At 50.9% G+C, this 17,061-nt stretch overlaps 5 protein-coding genes across 5 annotated transcripts; 4 read left to right on the top strand and 1 right to left on the bottom strand.

Annotated features, from left to right (window-relative positions):
- Window positions 1-33: 33 nt before the first annotated feature.
- On the bottom strand, window positions 34-2,083 carry LAESUDRAFT_735847 (Gcd10p-domain-containing protein; the record flags this gene model as incomplete). The annotated part of the gene is made up of 12 exons (XM_040910633.1): window positions 34-202; window positions 236-327; window positions 380-466; window positions 517-619; window positions 682-814; window positions 865-1,005; window positions 1,067-1,275; window positions 1,337-1,428; window positions 1,484-1,587; window positions 1,637-1,764; window positions 1,816-1,933; window positions 2,068-2,083. The coding sequence occupies 12 exons, from the start codon at window positions 2,081-2,083 to the stop codon at window positions 34-36; spliced, it is 1,392 nt and encodes a 463-aa protein (XP_040766436.1).
- Window positions 1,816-4,576, top strand: LAESUDRAFT_50810 (ARM repeat-containing protein). Its single transcript, XM_040902728.1, has 2 exons — window positions 1,816-4,246; window positions 4,310-4,576. Exon 1 carries the CDS (start codon window positions 2,122-2,124, stop codon window positions 4,240-4,242), a length of 2,121 nt encoding a protein of 706 aa, XP_040766437.1. The 5' UTR covers window positions 1,816-2,121; the 3' UTR covers window positions 4,243-4,246; window positions 4,310-4,576.
- Window positions 4,577-4,895: 319 nt separating this feature from the next.
- Window positions 4,896-9,018, top strand: LAESUDRAFT_757414 (L-aminoadipate-semialdehyde dehydrogenase; the record flags this gene model as incomplete). Its single annotated transcript, XM_040912294.1, has 19 exons — window positions 4,896-4,953; window positions 5,004-5,073; window positions 5,132-5,591; window positions 5,661-5,782; window positions 5,838-5,976; window positions 6,025-6,102; window positions 6,157-6,222; window positions 6,271-6,562; window positions 6,618-6,846; window positions 6,916-6,928; window positions 6,983-7,049; window positions 7,108-7,347; window positions 7,397-7,424; window positions 7,478-7,646; window positions 7,702-7,977; window positions 8,034-8,356; window positions 8,409-8,490; window positions 8,546-8,791; window positions 8,851-9,018. The coding sequence occupies 19 exons, from the start codon at window positions 4,896-4,898 to the stop codon at window positions 9,016-9,018; spliced, it is 3,126 nt and encodes a 1,041-aa protein (XP_040766438.1).
- Window positions 9,019-9,556: 538 nt separating this feature from the next.
- On the top strand, window positions 9,557-14,562 carry LAESUDRAFT_49979 (uncharacterized protein). Its single transcript, XM_040902700.1, has 17 exons — window positions 9,557-9,674; window positions 9,729-9,803; window positions 9,861-10,029; window positions 10,080-10,402; window positions 10,449-10,611; window positions 10,662-10,765; window positions 10,813-11,205; window positions 11,258-11,284; window positions 11,341-11,844; window positions 11,899-12,261; window positions 12,310-12,616; window positions 12,674-12,762; window positions 12,822-12,950; window positions 13,000-13,121; window positions 13,175-13,388; window positions 13,447-14,280; window positions 14,339-14,562. Exons 1-17 carry the CDS (start codon window positions 9,672-9,674, stop codon window positions 14,375-14,377), a joined length of 3,858 nt encoding a protein of 1,285 aa, XP_040766439.1. The 5' UTR covers window positions 9,557-9,671; the 3' UTR covers window positions 14,378-14,562.
- On the top strand, window positions 14,563-16,804 carry LAESUDRAFT_49980 (uncharacterized protein). The gene is made up of 21 exons (XM_040902702.1): window positions 14,563-14,818; window positions 14,874-14,952; window positions 15,006-15,019; window positions 15,074-15,110; window positions 15,168-15,229; window positions 15,295-15,304; window positions 15,358-15,375; window positions 15,427-15,452; window positions 15,504-15,529; window positions 15,591-15,634; window positions 15,698-15,722; window positions 15,771-15,782; window positions 15,845-15,860; window positions 15,917-15,959; window positions 16,012-16,112; window positions 16,164-16,223; window positions 16,281-16,308; window positions 16,374-16,437; window positions 16,490-16,514; window positions 16,566-16,670; window positions 16,720-16,804. The coding sequence occupies exons 1-20, from the start codon at window positions 14,748-14,750 to the stop codon at window positions 16,660-16,662; spliced, it is 858 nt and encodes a 285-aa protein (XP_040766440.1). The 5' UTR covers window positions 14,563-14,747; the 3' UTR covers window positions 16,663-16,670; window positions 16,720-16,804.
- The last annotated feature ends 257 nt before the right edge of the window (window positions 16,805-17,061 follow it).

A 17,061-nucleotide genomic window follows, 5' to 3' on the forward strand; every position in this document is an offset into this window, starting at 1 on the left:
ATCCAATATTATACCACCTGTGCTGTCCGACCGTCATCTGTCTGTCCTGTTCTCTCCTTGATCCTCGACAACCGGAGCTGGGGTTGATGCTGCCGTTGTATTAGCAGTGGACGATGCAGTTTCGGTAGTATCGCCGTCTAACTTGGCCCTCTTCGGTTTATGTCTATGTGCCACGATGGACGATGCAGCAGGGTCATCATAGCTGTTGCGTATGATAAGCAAGTTACATCAACACAAATATGGGATCACTCGCATTTTTGTTGTGTGCAGTATAAAACCCCCAGATCCGGACATGTTCATCAAGGGATGGGTGCGGCCAGGCAGCACCTGCGAGGGGCATAGTTAGCGTTGGTCGAATAATAACGTCCTTCAGCTTTACCTGGTAACGCCGCATCCAGGGTTCGGTAACTGTAGGCCCTAGATACTGAGGGCGATCACGCAACTTGCTCTGTAGGTCCGCGACGATCTGCGATGTGGTCAGAGGGTGCTGCGACGATTCGATAGATTGTACCGAACTTGTATGTGTGGGCTATGCACAACAATGGACGCTGAACCTGCTAGATATGGAGAGAGCCTCTCAAGCATTGAAAACGGGTCGTATTCGCTTGCAACTACTAGCCTGTAAACAATACAGATGATATCAGAATGAGCGGCTTGCGATCAAACAGATAGAGAGCGCACGCTTCGAACTCTCCGGCAAAAAGATCTTCTCTGGCCTGCATAAGAGAGTCAGAGACGACCTTGCGTTTGTTCAGTCTCGATTTCTGTGCATCGGACTTGAACTTTCCTGTAGGCGGCTCAGAAGGTGCCAGGACTGCACTGTGTAAGCGCTGACGTAGGCTCGGATTCAACGCAGATACTGACTTGGAGTATAGTCTTCGTCAGCTGTCGCCCAATTCAACGAGGACATGACCTGAACAACCTCTTTCTTGAAGTTCATGTGCACCATCACAGGGTAGGCAGGTGGTGAGTCGACGTCACATATCGTGATGAGTCGGCCAATTCCTACAATGGATGAAGGTGAAATCGCTTAGGAATTTCCATGCTGGGTGTTCGCAACACTCACCGCCCATGCGTTCTAGGACTCCCGCAACTATCACACCGGATGCATCATCCACGGCCAAGTACCTCCCTCCCGGACGTATATTCGCCATATTGAGCATCTGGGACAGTGCATCTGAACGGACATCGCGCAGCCTATTCTGGTCCTTATTGAACCAATATTCGCAGACGTTGAATATCGTAGGATCCAAAACGGTAAATGATTTTGAATATCTAGATGAAGAACGCCCAATGAGCTCACGGACAAATGAACAATCGCAAATTGCATGCTCACTTTGCTTCCTTCCGCTTTTTATATTTCTCCTTACTGTATTCTGTCTTAAGTTCGTAATTTGCATGCTGCTCAATCTGCTTCTTGATAATTTCCTATTATGTCTGCTGTCAGACAGAGAGAGATAAAGGCAATCAGGGAGTCACCTACTGAGGCATGCAGACCAGCCTTTTTCAGGGCCTCGATCTCTTCGGAGGTTAGAGGTTGGACAAACTGGCCGTCATTTATAAGCTCATTTGTCGCATCCGTATCCTCTGTACAATCCCTTTGTCGATGAACCATAAACAGATAGAGGATTCCTACCTACTTCCTGCAAAGTGCTAGGAGGTACGGCTTTGAGTCTCTTGTCGATTATATCGTATGTCAATCCAAACGGTTGCCCAATCAACTCGTTAGCATAGAAAGACCCAAACTTTCCTAAGTTCGCGGTGCTGTGGTAAAGTCAGTGGATGGTTTCATCCGTGATCTGAAGTATGGCGCACGAGTCTTTCTCTAATTTCCACGTTTTCACATCTCCGCTCGGCAATCTAAGCAACAATGTGCAGCCGGCTTGAATGGTGTCTTCCCTTGTGGTGTCAACGGCAGTTGTGCGAGAAGACCCTTCGCCGAGGTGCATCATGAACAACGGACTCGGACAAGATCGAAATTGATATGAATTTGCACGCTCGATCGACGTGTGACGCTCAGGGCTCGGCGCTCAGCATACCTCGGAGTTGCTTGCATCGTCGCTAGACTCGTGCCTATCAACATCGCAGCTGTCTGAATGCACATCGTTATCCTCTGTGACGATGTCGGAGTCCCTCGGAGAACGGTTGGACGCCATGTTGAAGAGTTCACAAACTGACGCACCAACGACACTCCTCCCAGACGAGCTATCTTGTCTGGTCAGCTCTTTCTTACCATCTAGCGCACTATCTCTGCGGTCGAAAGCCTATGTTACACTTTCTGCTATCTGTCAAACGTTTCGACTTCCGTCGAAGGCGTCCTCCACGAAGCAGCAAGATGCTGCAACGGATGCCATGCAGAGGATATTCGGCCCTCCAATAGTGTCGCAACTCTCGGACACCGTGGAGACGGAAGTCCTTGCAGGCCTATCATTCCTTGCTGCTCTCTTCGAGGTTGACTGGCAAGTAGCAGCAGCCGTATTTCAGGAGGATGGGGTGCTTGATTCTGTCATGGATGCATTGGACCTATTCTCCAAATCGCCCCAGATCTCTCGCGCTGTTGCTCAATTGCTCGCGCAAGCCAGTGGCCACAAGTCGTGCCGAGTCATCATCTCATCGCAGCATCTACAGTGGCTGTCTGCGAAATCGCGTCAGACTGCCGACGGCGTCCTTCGTGCAGCTGCGGCCGTTGCCCTTGTCAAACTTTCGCGGGGAGCTGGTGCCGATGCTACAGAGATTGCAGGCGACCGAAGCGAGACACCCGCAGCGGACGAGGAGGAGCTTGTGAAGTTGATGAGGGGACTTGTGGTTGAGGGTACGGAAACTTCCTCTCTTGCAGATGCCGTAGAAGGTCTCGCATATATGAGCCCCGACACCGCCGTCAAGGAACAGTTAGCAGACGATCCCTCCTTCCTGAAACGGCTTTTCTCGGTAGTGCCTCGTCGGAAAGGCCTCGTCATGCATGGTTCTCCTGCTGAGGACACCACGAGATCTCCTCTGTACGGCGTGATTATAATTATCTCAAACCTCTGCTGCTACAGACCGCGTCTCACGGAAGAGGAGAACCAGATGGCAAGATTGCGACGGATGGCGAACACCCCAGGCTCTTCCTCCAAACCTTCTGAGGAAGTCGATCCTCTGGACGATGATGACCATGTACGAATGCGAGGACGCAAGCTCGTACAAGCGGGCGTTCTTGATACTCTCACTGCAGCTGTACGTGCTACAGAGAGCCGTGCTGTCAGGCTTGCAGTGGGAAAGAGCCTCCTTAGTCTGGTTGAGGACCACGATAACCGCGGCAAGGTATTGCAGGCAGGCGGGGCGAAAGCATTGGTGCTTATAATCCAAGAAGTCCTGTCAGTCCCATCCTCGAAGTCGACAACGTCGCAGATGTCGCAGCTGGACGTGTCAGACATTGAGCCAATACAAGCTCTCGCAAAGCTGGCAATCACTTCTTCTCCTGTTCAAGTTTTCGGTCCAAACGAGGGAGCTCTTTATGATGCCATTCGTCCGTTCTCAATCATGCTCATACATCCCAACTCTACCCTACTCCAGCGTTTCGAGGCTCTCATGGCCTTGACAAACTTGGCTTCACAAAGCGGAGAAGTTGCCACCCGGATTGCCCGTATGGAGGGCGTTTTGAACAAAGTGGAGCTGCTCATGTTAGAGGAACATACTCTGGTTCGTCGAGCAGCTACGGAACTCATATGCAACCTGATAGGCGGCTGCGAGGAAGTTTACAATAAGTACGGTGGCGAGAAGTCGTCGGCTTCAAAGTCGAAGTTGCAGGTGCTTGTTGCATTGTGCGACGTTGATGACCTGCAGACACGGCTCGCGGCGTCCGGCGCCATCGCTATTCTAACCTCCTCTCCTGATGCATGCCAGATCCTTATTGAATTGCAGCACGAACGACACCGAGTGCTCCCAATCTTAGGCCAGCTCATTGATCCCTCCATTGTCACCGTAGCGGACCAGGGTGACGAAGATGATATCGAGACATCCCCCTTAGAACCCGATCCCGGGCTTGTGCACCGAGGCGTGATCTGCATACGGAACCTTTTTGACGCCGTGCAAGGCGCCGCTGCGCGGAAAGAAATAGCTATAGAGGCTGATAAAGCGGGAGTAGTCCAGGCACTGGTCGGTGTCATCAAGAAGTCCCCTGCAAATAGCAACTCGCCTGTACTGCAGCCTACAGCAGGAGTTATTAAGTGGTTATTGGAGAACGGAATAGAGATCACCATATGACCAGGTAAGTGAGGAAGTCCTCTTACGAGTGTAGTGTGCTTACACCGAATCGTGTATTTCAAAATAGTTCATGTTCAATAAACGTCGCATATTGCATATAGCATAATCTCTGGCTTTGTGTCCTGCTCGTGTTCATCTGTCCTGCAATGCATTGATCGTCCACCTCTTTACGGTTCCGCTCGCAGGACTAACGAATCTCATGCAGTATCCTATAGCACAATTTCGCCGCTGTTGTACGCTCACAGCGGATGCTTTGACTCTGGAATTTCTGATCGTACATCGTACGGAATCGCTGCCGGCCCGAATGACCCGTACGTTCCTCCTTCACAGCGCATGTCGCAATACCCCTATCATCGGGTGCTCATTCGTCCGTTGAGCCTATCTTCACGCCAGGTTGTCAGTTGCCTCCAGCGCAGGCGAATCGGCGGGCAAAGGAGAGCGACATCATGACACTATAGACAACTGGGATGAGAACGTGAGGCGGAGTGAAGTTCCGTTGGGTCCCATGATCGATCGAGTGACCTTCTCGTGACCGAGAACGCAATACAATTGTCCGAGCCGAGTCCCCGTCCTATCTAGGATCTATGCATTGTAAGCATCATCTACACTTATATTACCTGTATCGACTCTGCGCTACTAGGGATCTCAACATCATGCCTGCTTTTACGTTTGTCACGACGTCCCTCACCGAACTCGTAGCTATCCGAGCTCGTACGTGTCATCCAGGTCCATGTAGCTCACCACGCTAATAAGCGTTTAAGGTGATCAGCCTAATGATGTCGCCATCTACACTGGAATAGACGAGCCAGGACCCCTTCTGAGACCATTGACGTGAGCGGAGACTTCCATACCTTTGCACGTGAGGCTACAACTGATGCGCAAATTGCAGCTACTTGCAGGTCCAACGTGCAGTGGATCGACTGTGCGCTCACTACGCTACTGTCGGGCTGCTACCACCTCTCGGAGAGAATGGATTGCCTCCACCGCGAACGATTGCAGTTCTGACGTCTACCGCGATTGATGAAACGCTCCTGGAGATTGCCCTTGCGAAGCTGGGGCTCAGCCCGCTGCTGCTCTCCGTCAATAATTCGGTTCCAGCAGTCGCTCACCTATGCAAGATTACACAATCAACGCACCTCATATACGGGTCGAAGTTTGTAAATGAAGCACGTGAGGCGCAGAAGGTATTGGTTGAGAAGGGTTATAACGTGAAAATCGTACCGGATAAACGATTCCCTCTGTGGGGACCAGATGGCGTGGTGAAGGCCAGCATCAAGCCGTTTCCCGCGGTGCTGCAACCAAGAGACGAGACGGATCGAGTTGCAGTAATTCTGCATTCATCTGGATCAGTGCGTTGTTGTGCGTTGTACTAGTTGTTACGGTTGACAGCTGACGGTAGAGCATGCGTCCTTACTTAGACTGGTTTTCCCAAGCCCGTCTATGTCACGCATCTAGCGATGATAGCAAATGTCGCTGGCTTCGTGGGGAAGACCGGGTTCAGTGCTCTTCCCGTCTTCCACGGCTTTGGTCATTACAGCGTGTGCGTATGCACTCCTTCCAGACCATCGTTTCCAAATTCACCTTTGTTACCTCAGATTCCGTTGCTATTATTCCGGTGTTCCATTCGTTCTCATGCCGCCTTATTTGCCATTGACATCCACGAATATATGCAAGGTCATAAAGGCAATCCCAGTTCCATGTCCGCTTTTCTTTGCTGTTCCCTACGTCATTAAGGTATAGAACACTATGCTGTGAGCGCGATTGATGCTCAACTCTTTGCAGCTTCTTGGAGAGACAGAAGAAGGAGTGAATGCTCTTGCGGCCTTCGAAAGCATCACCTTTTCCGGCGCTCCCGTGCCCGTAAGCTCCCTATGTAATTATCTGTGAAATCCAAGCGTAATTCCATGCTGTTAGGACGACTTGGGCGATCGACTGACCGCAGCTGGAGCCAATCTCAACGCTATATATGGCACGACTGAGGTAAGGCGTCGTGTTCCGTACGTTGGGTTACATCTCAAGAGCATCCAGACAGGCTCTCTAATCAGATCGACACGCGATTTCAAGAATGACAAAGCATGGAACTGGTTGAGGCTTCAGGGGCCTCTGGCGGATTACTTGGTGATGGAGGACCGCGGTTCAAACACGTTCGAGTCCGTTGTCAAAGATGGCTGGCCTGCGAAGATCCAATCGAACCGCCCTGACGGGTCGTACGCAACGAAGGATCTCTTCTTGCGGCATCCTGTGCACTCTAACTGGTACAAGTACATTGGGCGGCTGGACGACACGCTGGTACAGGTGCTGGGCGAAAAGACGAATCCAGGTAAGTATTTTGAACGCTAATGTCAGATAAACATTGATGGAATGCCAACCCAAAGTACCAATCGAGCTCGCCATCCGTGGCAACAGTCGTTATGTGGGGGAGGCGATCGTCTTTGGGGAAGGCAGGCCGCAGGTTGGGTGTCTGATACTTCCCTCAGAGCTCGGTAAAGACTTGGCGAAGGATCACGAGGCATTCATGGAGAAGGTTTGGTCCGTCATCGAGGACGCAAATGCGCAGGCTCCGACACATTCAAGGATCCTACCAGAGATGGTATATATCTTGGAGTACGTCGATCAAGTATTTGTTTACTTGTGCTATATCTAAAGCGGGACGGGACATTACGCTTTGCACAGCTACGGAACGACAGTAAGTTGTGGACAACAAATTTTGTGAGAAGCGTCGATGAACTTGGCAATTCAGATTCCCCAAGCCACGAAAATGTCTATTCTCCGGCCAGCGTGCTACGCGAAGTTTAAAGACATTATAGGTGTGCCGCCAAATCATCTGCAGCATGCTTCTAAACCAAAGTTGGACCTGCAATGCAGACTCAGTATATGACCGCTTTGAGAACGACTCCCGTGCGACCAAGCTTGATCTCAGCGACTCTGAGCTGGAGGACTTCATCTTAAATGCTATCGCTCAAACGCTCGGAGCGTTGAGGGCGGCCAATCTAACGAAGACAACTGATCTCTTCGCGTTCGGCGTTGACTCCCTCCAAGCCACACGGATCCGTAACATTTGCCAGAAAGAGTTGGAGCTAAATGGTCGGACGCTTGGACAGAACGGTGAGATCATCGTGATAGCACTAAGAGGGCATATCCTGACCTCACATAGTGGTATACGAGAACCCATCAGTTGAGAAGTAAGTTGCGATCGTTTACCATTTCACTCTCGGACTCACGTCCTTCGCTTCAGGCTTGCTCAGCACATAATCGCCGTACGGTTTGACGGAGATACAGCCAAGTCCGATGAGGATCAACATTCAACAATGCTCGCTATGATCGAGAGATGGAGCGCGAGATTTGAGCTATCGCAGAAAGCATCTCAGAGTGGCCAAGAGACAGTATCCAGCCAGCAGACCATCGTACATGCACAAATCTATATGTCTCTGGATGATGAGCTAAAGTGATACTGTTTAGGTGTTGACAGGAGCAACAGGTTCCCTCGGCGCGCATATACTCCAGCAGCTCGTCTCACTGCCATCGATATCGCGTGTCATCTGCTTCTCTCGAGCAAAGTCACATGCCGATTCTCTCGCTCGCCTGCAGGAATCTCTCGCTATTCGTCGGTTGACTCTGTCGCCGGAGGAATGGACGAAAGTCGAATCATTTGCCGCGAATGTGAATGAGGACAGACTTGGGCTTTCGTCTGACGTATATTTGAACCTGCTATCCGAGGTTACGACTGTGATACACGTGAGTGACCTTGATGTAAATGAGAAACGGGAATTCATTGCAATACGCTCATTTAGAATGCCTGGCCGGTGAACTTCAATATGAGCGTCGACTCGTATGATGAGCACATCGGAGGCGCGCTCAACTTGATCAATCTGTGTCTACGGTCGACGAGGCCCCGGAGACCATCTTTCCTTTTCAGCTCGTCCATCGCTGCTCGGTCGGGGTCCACAGACCCCGTTTGCAACGAAGATTTTCCGTCATCGCCTGTCACAGCGCTCGGTACCGGATACGGGAGGAGCAAATGGGTTGTAGAGAAGCTATGCGAGCGCGCGGCGCAGGATACATCGATCAGCATAGGCGTACTCAGAATTGGTCAACTGGTCGGCGATACTGAGAAGTGAGTGCGTTGATACTGTAGTATAACTCGGTACGTTAACTTCTCGGGACAGTGGTGTCTGGAATGAGACCGAAGCATGGCCGCTCATGTTCAAATCGGCGAAGGCAACAGGAGTGTTGCCTCGGCTAGACGATGTACGTAGCATCAGCATTGTACGCTATTCTTCGCCACTAACAGTTTGGCATACAGAAGCCGCAATGGCTGCCTGTGGACACTGCAGGTCGTGCAATCGCGGAAATCGTGACGCAGGTTGAACGGCCCAAGGCGGCTGTATACCATATCGTCAATCCTAACACGACAGCCAGCTGGGATACGGTCTTGACAGGTTTGAAGCAAGCCGGCGTAGAGTTTGAAGCAGTGAATGGCACTGAGTGGCTCGACCGACTGGAGCAGTCAGATGCAGACGGCGAGCGTAACCCAGCCATCAAGCTTTTGGTAAGAGATTATGTCCACACTTCCCAGAGGACGACTCATACTGACCATGATATACGCAGCCATATTACCGCAACCGCTTCGGTAGTGCGAGCAAACGGGAGCCTATAAAGTTCAGCGTGGACAAGACGAGCAAAGTCGCACCGAGTATAGCTAATGCTCCTCTCCTCTCAGAGGAACTCGTCGGCAAGTGGGTGAAGCATTGGCGCGCTGTAGGGTTTTTAGATTGAGAAATAGTTGATTGGAATGGCTGGGCAGTATACACCGGTAGATATGCCCTAATAGCGAGGCGATATGAGTACATACACGTCGGTGACTATGCTTCCTGAAAACAATTTCTCCCTCCTCTTGCATCCTATACATTCCTCTGCAGGTGAAGAACTGGCTGAGATCGCGAATAACGACATTGCTCATCGAATAAGCGACAGAATCTGCATCCTGAAACGAGATGTAAAGACGGGCAGGCAGAAGAAAGTCTTCGTAGGCTCAGCCATCTTCTTGATTTGCCGGCCTTCTTCACTGGCGAGAGCATTGTGTGGATGAAAGTGCACCAAGAATGAGAGCTGAAAATCGAAGGTTGAGTCAGGTGTTGTAGCAGGCTGTCCGCTCTCAGTCCGGTGGCGACCGCGCGTGTCCGATCGTGCGTAGCTCATCGTCACCTCTGTTGCCTACTATCACCCTGCTTTCTCCTTCTGCGTCTCCCAGCTATCCGGTGATCTATTCTATACCGTTTGGACGGTTGTTTGTCACCAACAACCCGCGTGGATACCGCACACTAGCAGCCAGGGTGGGACTTGCTGAACGCCCAGTGTCCGTTCTCTAGCTGCATTGCACATCTGCACTTGTATCTGAACCCTTGCAGTAATACCGGTCTTCTTGCAACATGGTTAGTGAATTGGAATGTTATGTGTTGCTGTACCTTCATCCGGCTGTCGAACAGGCGATTTCCAAGAAAGCGGGGAAGAAGGTTGCTGCCACGCCAAAGAAGGCAGGCGGGTCTAGCAAAGTTGCGAAGGCGAGTTACTTGCTGCGACTGAGCTGTCAATGAAGGATTGAGATCTGGTGGTGTTAGGCGGATTGGAAGGAGGGCTTTAAGAAGAAGCAAGTCGGCGTGTCTGATATGACCTTGTTAACCACGATTACGAACGAAGCAATCAATGAGAACTTGGAGAAGAGATGGCTTGCTGGAGAGATATACACCTATATTGGATCTGTGCTCATATCCGTCAACCCGTTCAAAGGTGTGCTTTGTGCGATGAATGACAGTACTCGTCTGACTTGCCATTCGCAGATCTCGGAATTTACACAGATGAGGTGCTGCAGAGATACAAGGGCAAGAACAGGCTCGAGGTTCCACCGCATGTCTTCAGCATTGCTGAATCTGCATACTACAACATGAACGCCTACCATGAGAACCAGTGCGTCATCATCTCAGGCGAGTCTGGTGCTGGAAAGACGGAGGCGGCCAAGCGTATCATGCAATACATTGCCGCTGTATCTGGCGGTAGAGACAGCAGCATCCAGGAAATTAAAGATATGGTGCTGGCCACCAATCCGCTACTGGAGAGTTTCGGTTGCGCGAAGACGCTGCGAAACAACAACTCCAGTCGACATGTGGGTATGTTGCCTTTGTGCTGGATTGTGTCTGAATTCTGTCTAGGGTAAATACCTCGAGATCATGTTCAACGACCACGGAGAGCCCGTTGGCGCTCAGATCACAAACTACCTGCTAGAGAAGGGGCGTGTTGTCGGCCAAGTGGAGAACGAACGTAACTTTCACATTTTCTATCAGTTCACCAAGGGCGCTTCCGACGCACAACGAGGTCAGCTGTGATGCATCGATTGATTGAGGTCATTTCTGACTTCTACACAGAGGCGTATGGGTTACAGGGTCCGGAGGCATATGCTTACACGAATCTCAGTAATTGCTTGGACGTACAAGGCATCGATGATGTGCACGACTTTACTGAAACGATCGTTAGTGTTCCGCCCTGTCATAGAGCTCAACGCTGACGTGCACGCAGCGTGCCATGCAAATCATTGGTCTGAACGATTACGAGCAGGGCGAGATCTTCCGTATGCTTGCGGCCGTCCTCTGGCTGGGCAACGTTCAGTACGAGGAGATGGACGATGGTAATGCGAAAGTCTCTGATACTGCTGTCACGGATTTCGTCGCGTATCTGCTGGAAGTTGATTCAGCCTTGGTGCAAAAGGTCATGATAACGAGGGTGATGGAAACGCAACGAGGCGGACGGAGAGGTTCTGTATACAATGTCCCGCTCAATCCCGCACAAGCGACTGCTGGACGGGATGCACTCTCGAAGGCCATCTATAATAACCTCTTCGAGTGGATTGTCTCCAAGGTCAATCAGTCAATGACGCCGCGGTCAGCCACTGCTCAGCTCATTGGTATCCTGGTATGGTTGTTCCCTCGTCGCGTTTGACATGGGGCTGAGTAGGAGAACACAGGATATCTTCGGTTTCGAGATCTTCGAAGTTTGTACAATGGTTGCTACTACAAACCGTCATTACTAACAATTGTGCCAATGCAGGACAACTCATTCGAGCAGCTATGTATCAACTATGTTAACGAGAAGCTCCAACAAATCTTCATCGAGCTTACACTAAAGACAGAGCAGGAGGAGTATGTCAGAGAGCAGATCAAGTGGACGCCCATCAAGTACTTCAATAACAAGATCGTCTGCGACCTCATCGAGGAAAAGCGTCCTCCGGGTATCTTTGCTGCTCTCAACGACGCGTGCGCGACTGCACATGCAGATCCTAGCGCGGCAGACAACAGCTTTATACAGCGCATGGCATCATTGTCGTCGAATCCTCACTTCGAGTCGCGCGGCGCCCAGTTCTTGGTCAAGCATTATGCTGGCGACGTCATGTACAACGTTGCTGGCATGACGGACAAGAACAAGGATGTACTGGTGAAGGATCTGCTGGATCTCGTTGCGAGCAGCAACAACCAGTTTGTACAGTCTGTCTTCCCAGACCGGCCAGATCCCAACAGCAAGAAGAGACCGCCTACAGCTGGAGATAGGATCAAGGCAAGTGCTGTATAAAAGGCCGTATAGGGTGTCTCGCTGAAGGAAAGCACCCAGCAATCTGCAAATGCTCTCGTAGAGAACTTGATGCGCGCTCAGCCTTCATACATTCGAACGATCAAGCCGAACCAGAACCGAAGTGCCACTGAGTACGATTCCAAGGCGGTCCTGCACCAGGTCAAGTATCTTGGTTTGCAGGAGAACATTCGCGTGCGTCGGGCTGGGTTTGCGTACAGGAACACGTTCGAAAAGATGGTAGAGCGATTCTACTTGCTCTCGCCTGCGGCATCATACGCCGGAGAATATACCTGGCAAGGGGACGCGAAGTCGGGTTGCGAGCGAATCCTTATTGACACTGGCATTGCGCGGGAAGAGTGGCAGATGGGTGTGACGAAGGCATTCATCAAGAACCCTGAGACGGTAAGTAGCTCGTGAATCAACGGCACACGTCGTCTCACTCCTCTGCAGCTCTTCGCTCTGGAAACGATGCGTGATAGATACTGGCACAATATGGCAGGTCGGATACAACGGGCATGGCGCAACTATATGCGCTACAAGCACGAGTGTGCTAGACGCATCCAGCGCTTCTGGAAGAACAACAAAGAGTCAATCGAGTATGCTAAGATCCGAGATTATGGTCACCAGATACTAGCCGGCAGAAAGGAGCGGCGGCGATTCAGTCTGCTCGGCTATCGCCGCTTCATGGGTGATTACCTTGACCTCAACGGCAAGAGCTCACTTGGAGAGGAACTTGCGGCTGCTTGCGGCGTTGGAGGTACGGCATACAGTTCACTGCTACTTGATATCATGTATGGATATGATCTTCGTACAGCCGAGCAAATCACTTACAGCTCAAGAGCGCAAATACTGGTCTCTAAAACGGGACGGTCTAGTAAGCCAAGTCCTCGCTTCCTGGTTGTGGTATGGATGGACAATATCACACGATGTGACACTTTCACTCATTTTGAACCCGTGCTCAGACTCAGAAAGCACTTCACATCATTGTTGCACACGCGAGGGAAGGCCAGCTCTTCTACACGTTAGAGCGGAAGATTCCTTTGGTAACGATCAAGAATATTGCTATGTCAAATTTGAGAGATGACTGGATGGTAACGCAGTCGTTCAGAACATGACTCACTTCGCTGATGGTTTGTGCAGGCGTTCAACCTTGGAGCCACTGAGGAAGGCGATCCTCTAATTAGTTGTATATTCAAGACGGAACTCATTACCCATCTATTGCGGCTAACACAAGGCAGCATCAATGTCACGATCGCACCTATGTTAGTGGGCGTGATAATATCGAACATAATATAGTAGGCTGATACAGGCGCAGGATCGAGTACAACAAGAAGAGGGAGAAGAAGGCGCATGTCAAGTTTATCAAGGACGAGACCGTTCCCCGTGGCGACATGTACAAGAGCCACACAGTGCATGTACCTTCCGGTGAACCACCAAGTAGCCTCTCGCGTCCTCCTCCGAAACGTAAGGAAGGTGTCGCTCGGCCTATCACTCAAGGAAAACTCCTTCGAAAGGGAGGGCCTTCAGATGTCCGTACCGCTTCACTTATGTCGCATGGTCAAGATAGCTCACGAGTACGATCCCCAGAAACCAGCAGCATCTCGACCGAAGCCTGCTGCTCAGCCCTTGCCAGGCAAGTCCACGCCTGCGTCTGCAGTCAAGCCTAGCATACCTACGTCATCCTCGAGTGTACCTCACGCTCCACCACCTCCTCCCAGTCGAGCAGTTGCTGCCCCTCCTCCGCCTCCGCCAGAGCCCGACGTCGAGATGTACCGAGCGAAGTTCGCCTTTGAGGGCCAGGAAGGAGAGATGAGCCTCAAGAAGGATGATCTTTTTGAGCTCATTGAGAAGGAGGACAACGGCTGGTGGCTGGTAAAGAAGAACGGTGTCGAAGGCTGGGCTCCTAGCAACTATCTTGAATTAGTTCCTACGAAACCTAAAGCTGCACCCGCGCCGCCGCCGCCGCCGCCACCAGCATCTCGTCGGCCACCTTCTATGCAGCCAGCAGCGTCTGTTCCGGTTGCGGCTGCTGCGAAGGTGACCCTCAAGTCAGTAGTTGCAGACGCATCTGCAAAGCCTGTCGCAGTGTTCCCTGGGATGATGCCTGCCAACGGGTCAGCCGCCCCATGGAAAAAAGCTCACGCTGTGACTGCTTCCATGGACGGTGCTTCCGCCGAACACAGTCCTGCCAGTTCTCATCCTGCAAGTTCTACGGTACCGAAGCCTCCCCCTCCTGCACCAAAGCCGAAGCCTGGTCCTCCGCCTCTGGCTAGCAAGCCGACACATGTGGGTCCCCCAAAGGTAGGAGCAAAGCCGTCTGTACCTGTCGCATCGAAGCCTGGCGCCGCCGCTCCTAAGCCTAAGCCAGGAGGCTTGGCAAAGCCGGCTGCTCCAAGCGGACAGATGGATTTGGCTGCTGCTGTAAGTTACACTGCATTTACTATTGCTGTGTACGTCGGGACTAACCTGCCGACGATAGCTGGCTAAGCGTGCGCAGAGGTTAGCTGAGGAGGACTAGACAGACTGCGCGGACATCACCATATTCTAGGTCTCAGGGAAATGTACAAGATCATGTTGACGATATCTGATATAGAACACCGCCGAACTAGTCCACGTTGATGTTTTACATTGCTCGGCGTTGGCCCCTATTGCCGGAAATTCGTGATGCCGGAGAGCTCTGCGGTATTCATTGTTGGCATCATTCTTGAATCCTTTTGTGGCGTCACCGGTGATTCGTTTGATTGTGAATTGTTGCTTCTGATCAGCGCTTTGAAGATCATCCGCCTACCGAGCTTCATCGGATCCATGATGAGCGCCTCAGACAAAACTTATTGAAACTCCTGCTCGTGTATAAAGCATGAGCAGTTGATGTCACAGCAAATCTTCCGATGACAGGTCAGCACCTCCCTCTATGTCAAACAATTGGAAGCGTCTTCATTGGCATGTCCTTTTCCCTCCTGTGCGCTCTCTTTATATTTCAATGCGACTTTGGCCGCATATTAATTGTCGGGAAGATTGTACGGTTTCGCTTGTGCACAAGTTCTCTATTATAGCAGAGCTTACCCTCAAGACAAGCGTATGACGAAGATTGTGGTACGTAGACAATCTCCAGCTATGTTCCGCGATTAGTGAGTTCATTTGCGCAGGTGGCCCTTCTCTGGTTGGTCCACGGTCCTCTGATTCCTGTCGCTACATATCAATCAGTACGTTACAGGCTATTAGATACGTCCGTGACGGCAATTACCATCAAAGTAAGCTGTTTATGGTATTATTTATGTCTCAGAGCGAAGGTGACAGTATCGATGTAGTTTTCATGGTTTTATCTCGTTGAGAACCATTCGAATCAAACTGCTTTGACAACTATTCCACTGTGAGTCTGTTTCATTCTGTAAAGTATTAATCGTGACGTCTGGGCTGATCATAAACCGTGGCTAGCTTGCTGAGCGTATGGCTGCGTTGGCTTTTTGGCAAATTGTGTTGACTGACCACTCCGTAAAGGCAGAATGGGCAACATCCGTAAGCGGTGTTCATCTCGTTTTAGTTCTCCGATAATGAAGAGATTGACAGGCAGTGGTGGTCCTGCTCGTTCAAAGGTGAGGATCACTTCTTCGGGAATGGCGATTGAACGTGATGAACTTGCATAGCTTCTATGTCTACAATATCTGGACCCGTGAGCTGGTCTTTCTCAGCTAAAAACCGTCTATCTGACATTGGACACGCTGGATTTCAAGTCTTGATGAACACCCGATGCCGAGCGCCATTCACATTCACCGCCGTGTGTATCTCTCGCCACGTCGATTCATTTGCTTACCTCTGATATGCGTGATGCAATTTCTAGGCGCTTCTCTGCTTGATATCGTTCGGTGCGTTCAATCTGCCTGACCAAGATCTGATGCTAAACAATACGACAGCATCTGGTACCGGTTGGTGACATACACATTAATTTGTGATACGACATGTGGCTAACCTATGCTCCACTGCACAGCATTGGCCGTGGTTGCGTACGTATCGACTGGCTAGCTCTTCACTAGATATTGCTACTTACAGGCGTACACAGATTGCTGCATGACCAACTGCCCGCGTTGTTCAGCGTCATTGCTGTAAGTCGTCAAAATCATCTGCATTCGCCTCTTATATACTCCCGGAGCCTAGGTCCCAGCATCGATGCAAGATATTACAGCGGCTATTGCCGACATTTACATTTCAGTGTCGTTGATATGGATATTGCATGCCAGCAAGACTGGACACGGACGGTACGTTCATCAGGCGGACGCAACAGGGAGCAGATTCTCATTGATCGATAGTATGGATGGAATTCTCCAACGAATCATCCTGTATACAGTGAACCGAGGATTACTCACCATGTGAGTATTCGCACATATATGATGGTTTCATCTTGCACCTGCTCATGCTGCCGCCAGCATCATGCAAGTAGTTCTTTGGGGCACGGTAAGCCGCTAATTGTGCATATATCGCAACGTAAGAGGCTGAACTGAGGGATTTTACGCGCCTAGTATTGGGGCATAATTGGCAGGGTGGACTTCGTCTGGATCATACCACATTTTATGGAGAGCAAAGGTGAGTTCCGTGCCATTTCGTCATCGGAGCTGACTCTTGGACGTTCTGGCAGTATATGTGAACTCAATGCTTGCGGTGTATGCGTGCGGTTTGTGCGTCCGACACCCTTACTGATTGAGCCTGCGTAGGCTGAACGTTCGGAATCACTTGAGAGGAGCCAATAGCTTGAAAGTCTTCTCGGAATTCATGGCTGAGGATCTGCTCCCGGACTCCCCGATAACCTGAGGGCGACGGTAAGGGTGTAAGTTATCGCACCGAAGAGTATTTCTGACGGACCAGTAGATTTTGAGAGGCGCGGTGATACGCGGTATGCCTGGATCGATCATTGGAACAGCCCTCTCTCTCGCAGCCGAGTCAACCGGCGATGAAGTCTGCTTTATTGTAGCAGTAGGCATAATCCATCTGGTGCACAGTGTAACGTTTGCGAATGCATGACGGGGTATAGAGAACAGACTACTGAATGCTTTACCGCACATCCACCACACTTCCTACGCATGGCCACACACATGGAATTTATGAATCGTCACAGACCCATCCTGGAGGGCATCGAGCTGCACTACGGGTATCTATAGAAAGTCCACGAACGGTACGGAAGAGCTACGGTGGGTATATGCATAACGACTG

This window comes from Laetiporus sulphureus (assembly GCF_001632365.1).
Source record: "Laetiporus sulphureus 93-53 unplaced genomic scaffold LAESUscaffold_10, whole genome shotgun sequence".
Taxonomy (NCBI): Eukaryota; Fungi; Basidiomycota; class Agaricomycetes; order Polyporales; family Laetiporaceae; genus Laetiporus; species Laetiporus sulphureus.

Bases quoted from the DNA above. Each gene is read 5' to 3' on its own strand.
- LAESUDRAFT_50810 (XM_040902728.1), top strand. From the start codon at position 2,122: ATGTCGGAGTCCCTCGGAGAACGGTTGGACGCCATGTTGAAGAGTTCA.
- LAESUDRAFT_49979 (XM_040902700.1), top strand. The intron at 11,285-11,340 runs GTTTGTACAATG...GTGCCAATGCAG, and splicing joins TCGGTTTCGAGATCTTCGAA to GACAACTCATTCGAGCAGCT. The intron at 12,617-12,673 runs GTACGGCATACA...ATCTTCGTACAG, and splicing joins GGCTGCTTGCGGCGTTGGAG to CCGAGCAAATCACTTACAGC.
- LAESUDRAFT_49980 (XM_040902702.1), top strand. From the start codon at position 14,748: ATGACAGGTCAGCACCTCCCTCTATGTCAAACAATTGGAAGCGTCTTC. The intron at 14,819-14,873 runs GTGCGCTCTCTT...ATTGTCGGGAAG, and splicing joins GGCATGTCCTTTTCCCTCCT to ATTGTACGGTTTCGCTTGTG. The intron at 16,309-16,373 runs GTAAGCCGCTAA...TTACGCGCCTAG, and splicing joins AAGTAGTTCTTTGGGGCACG to TATTGGGGCATAATTGGCAG.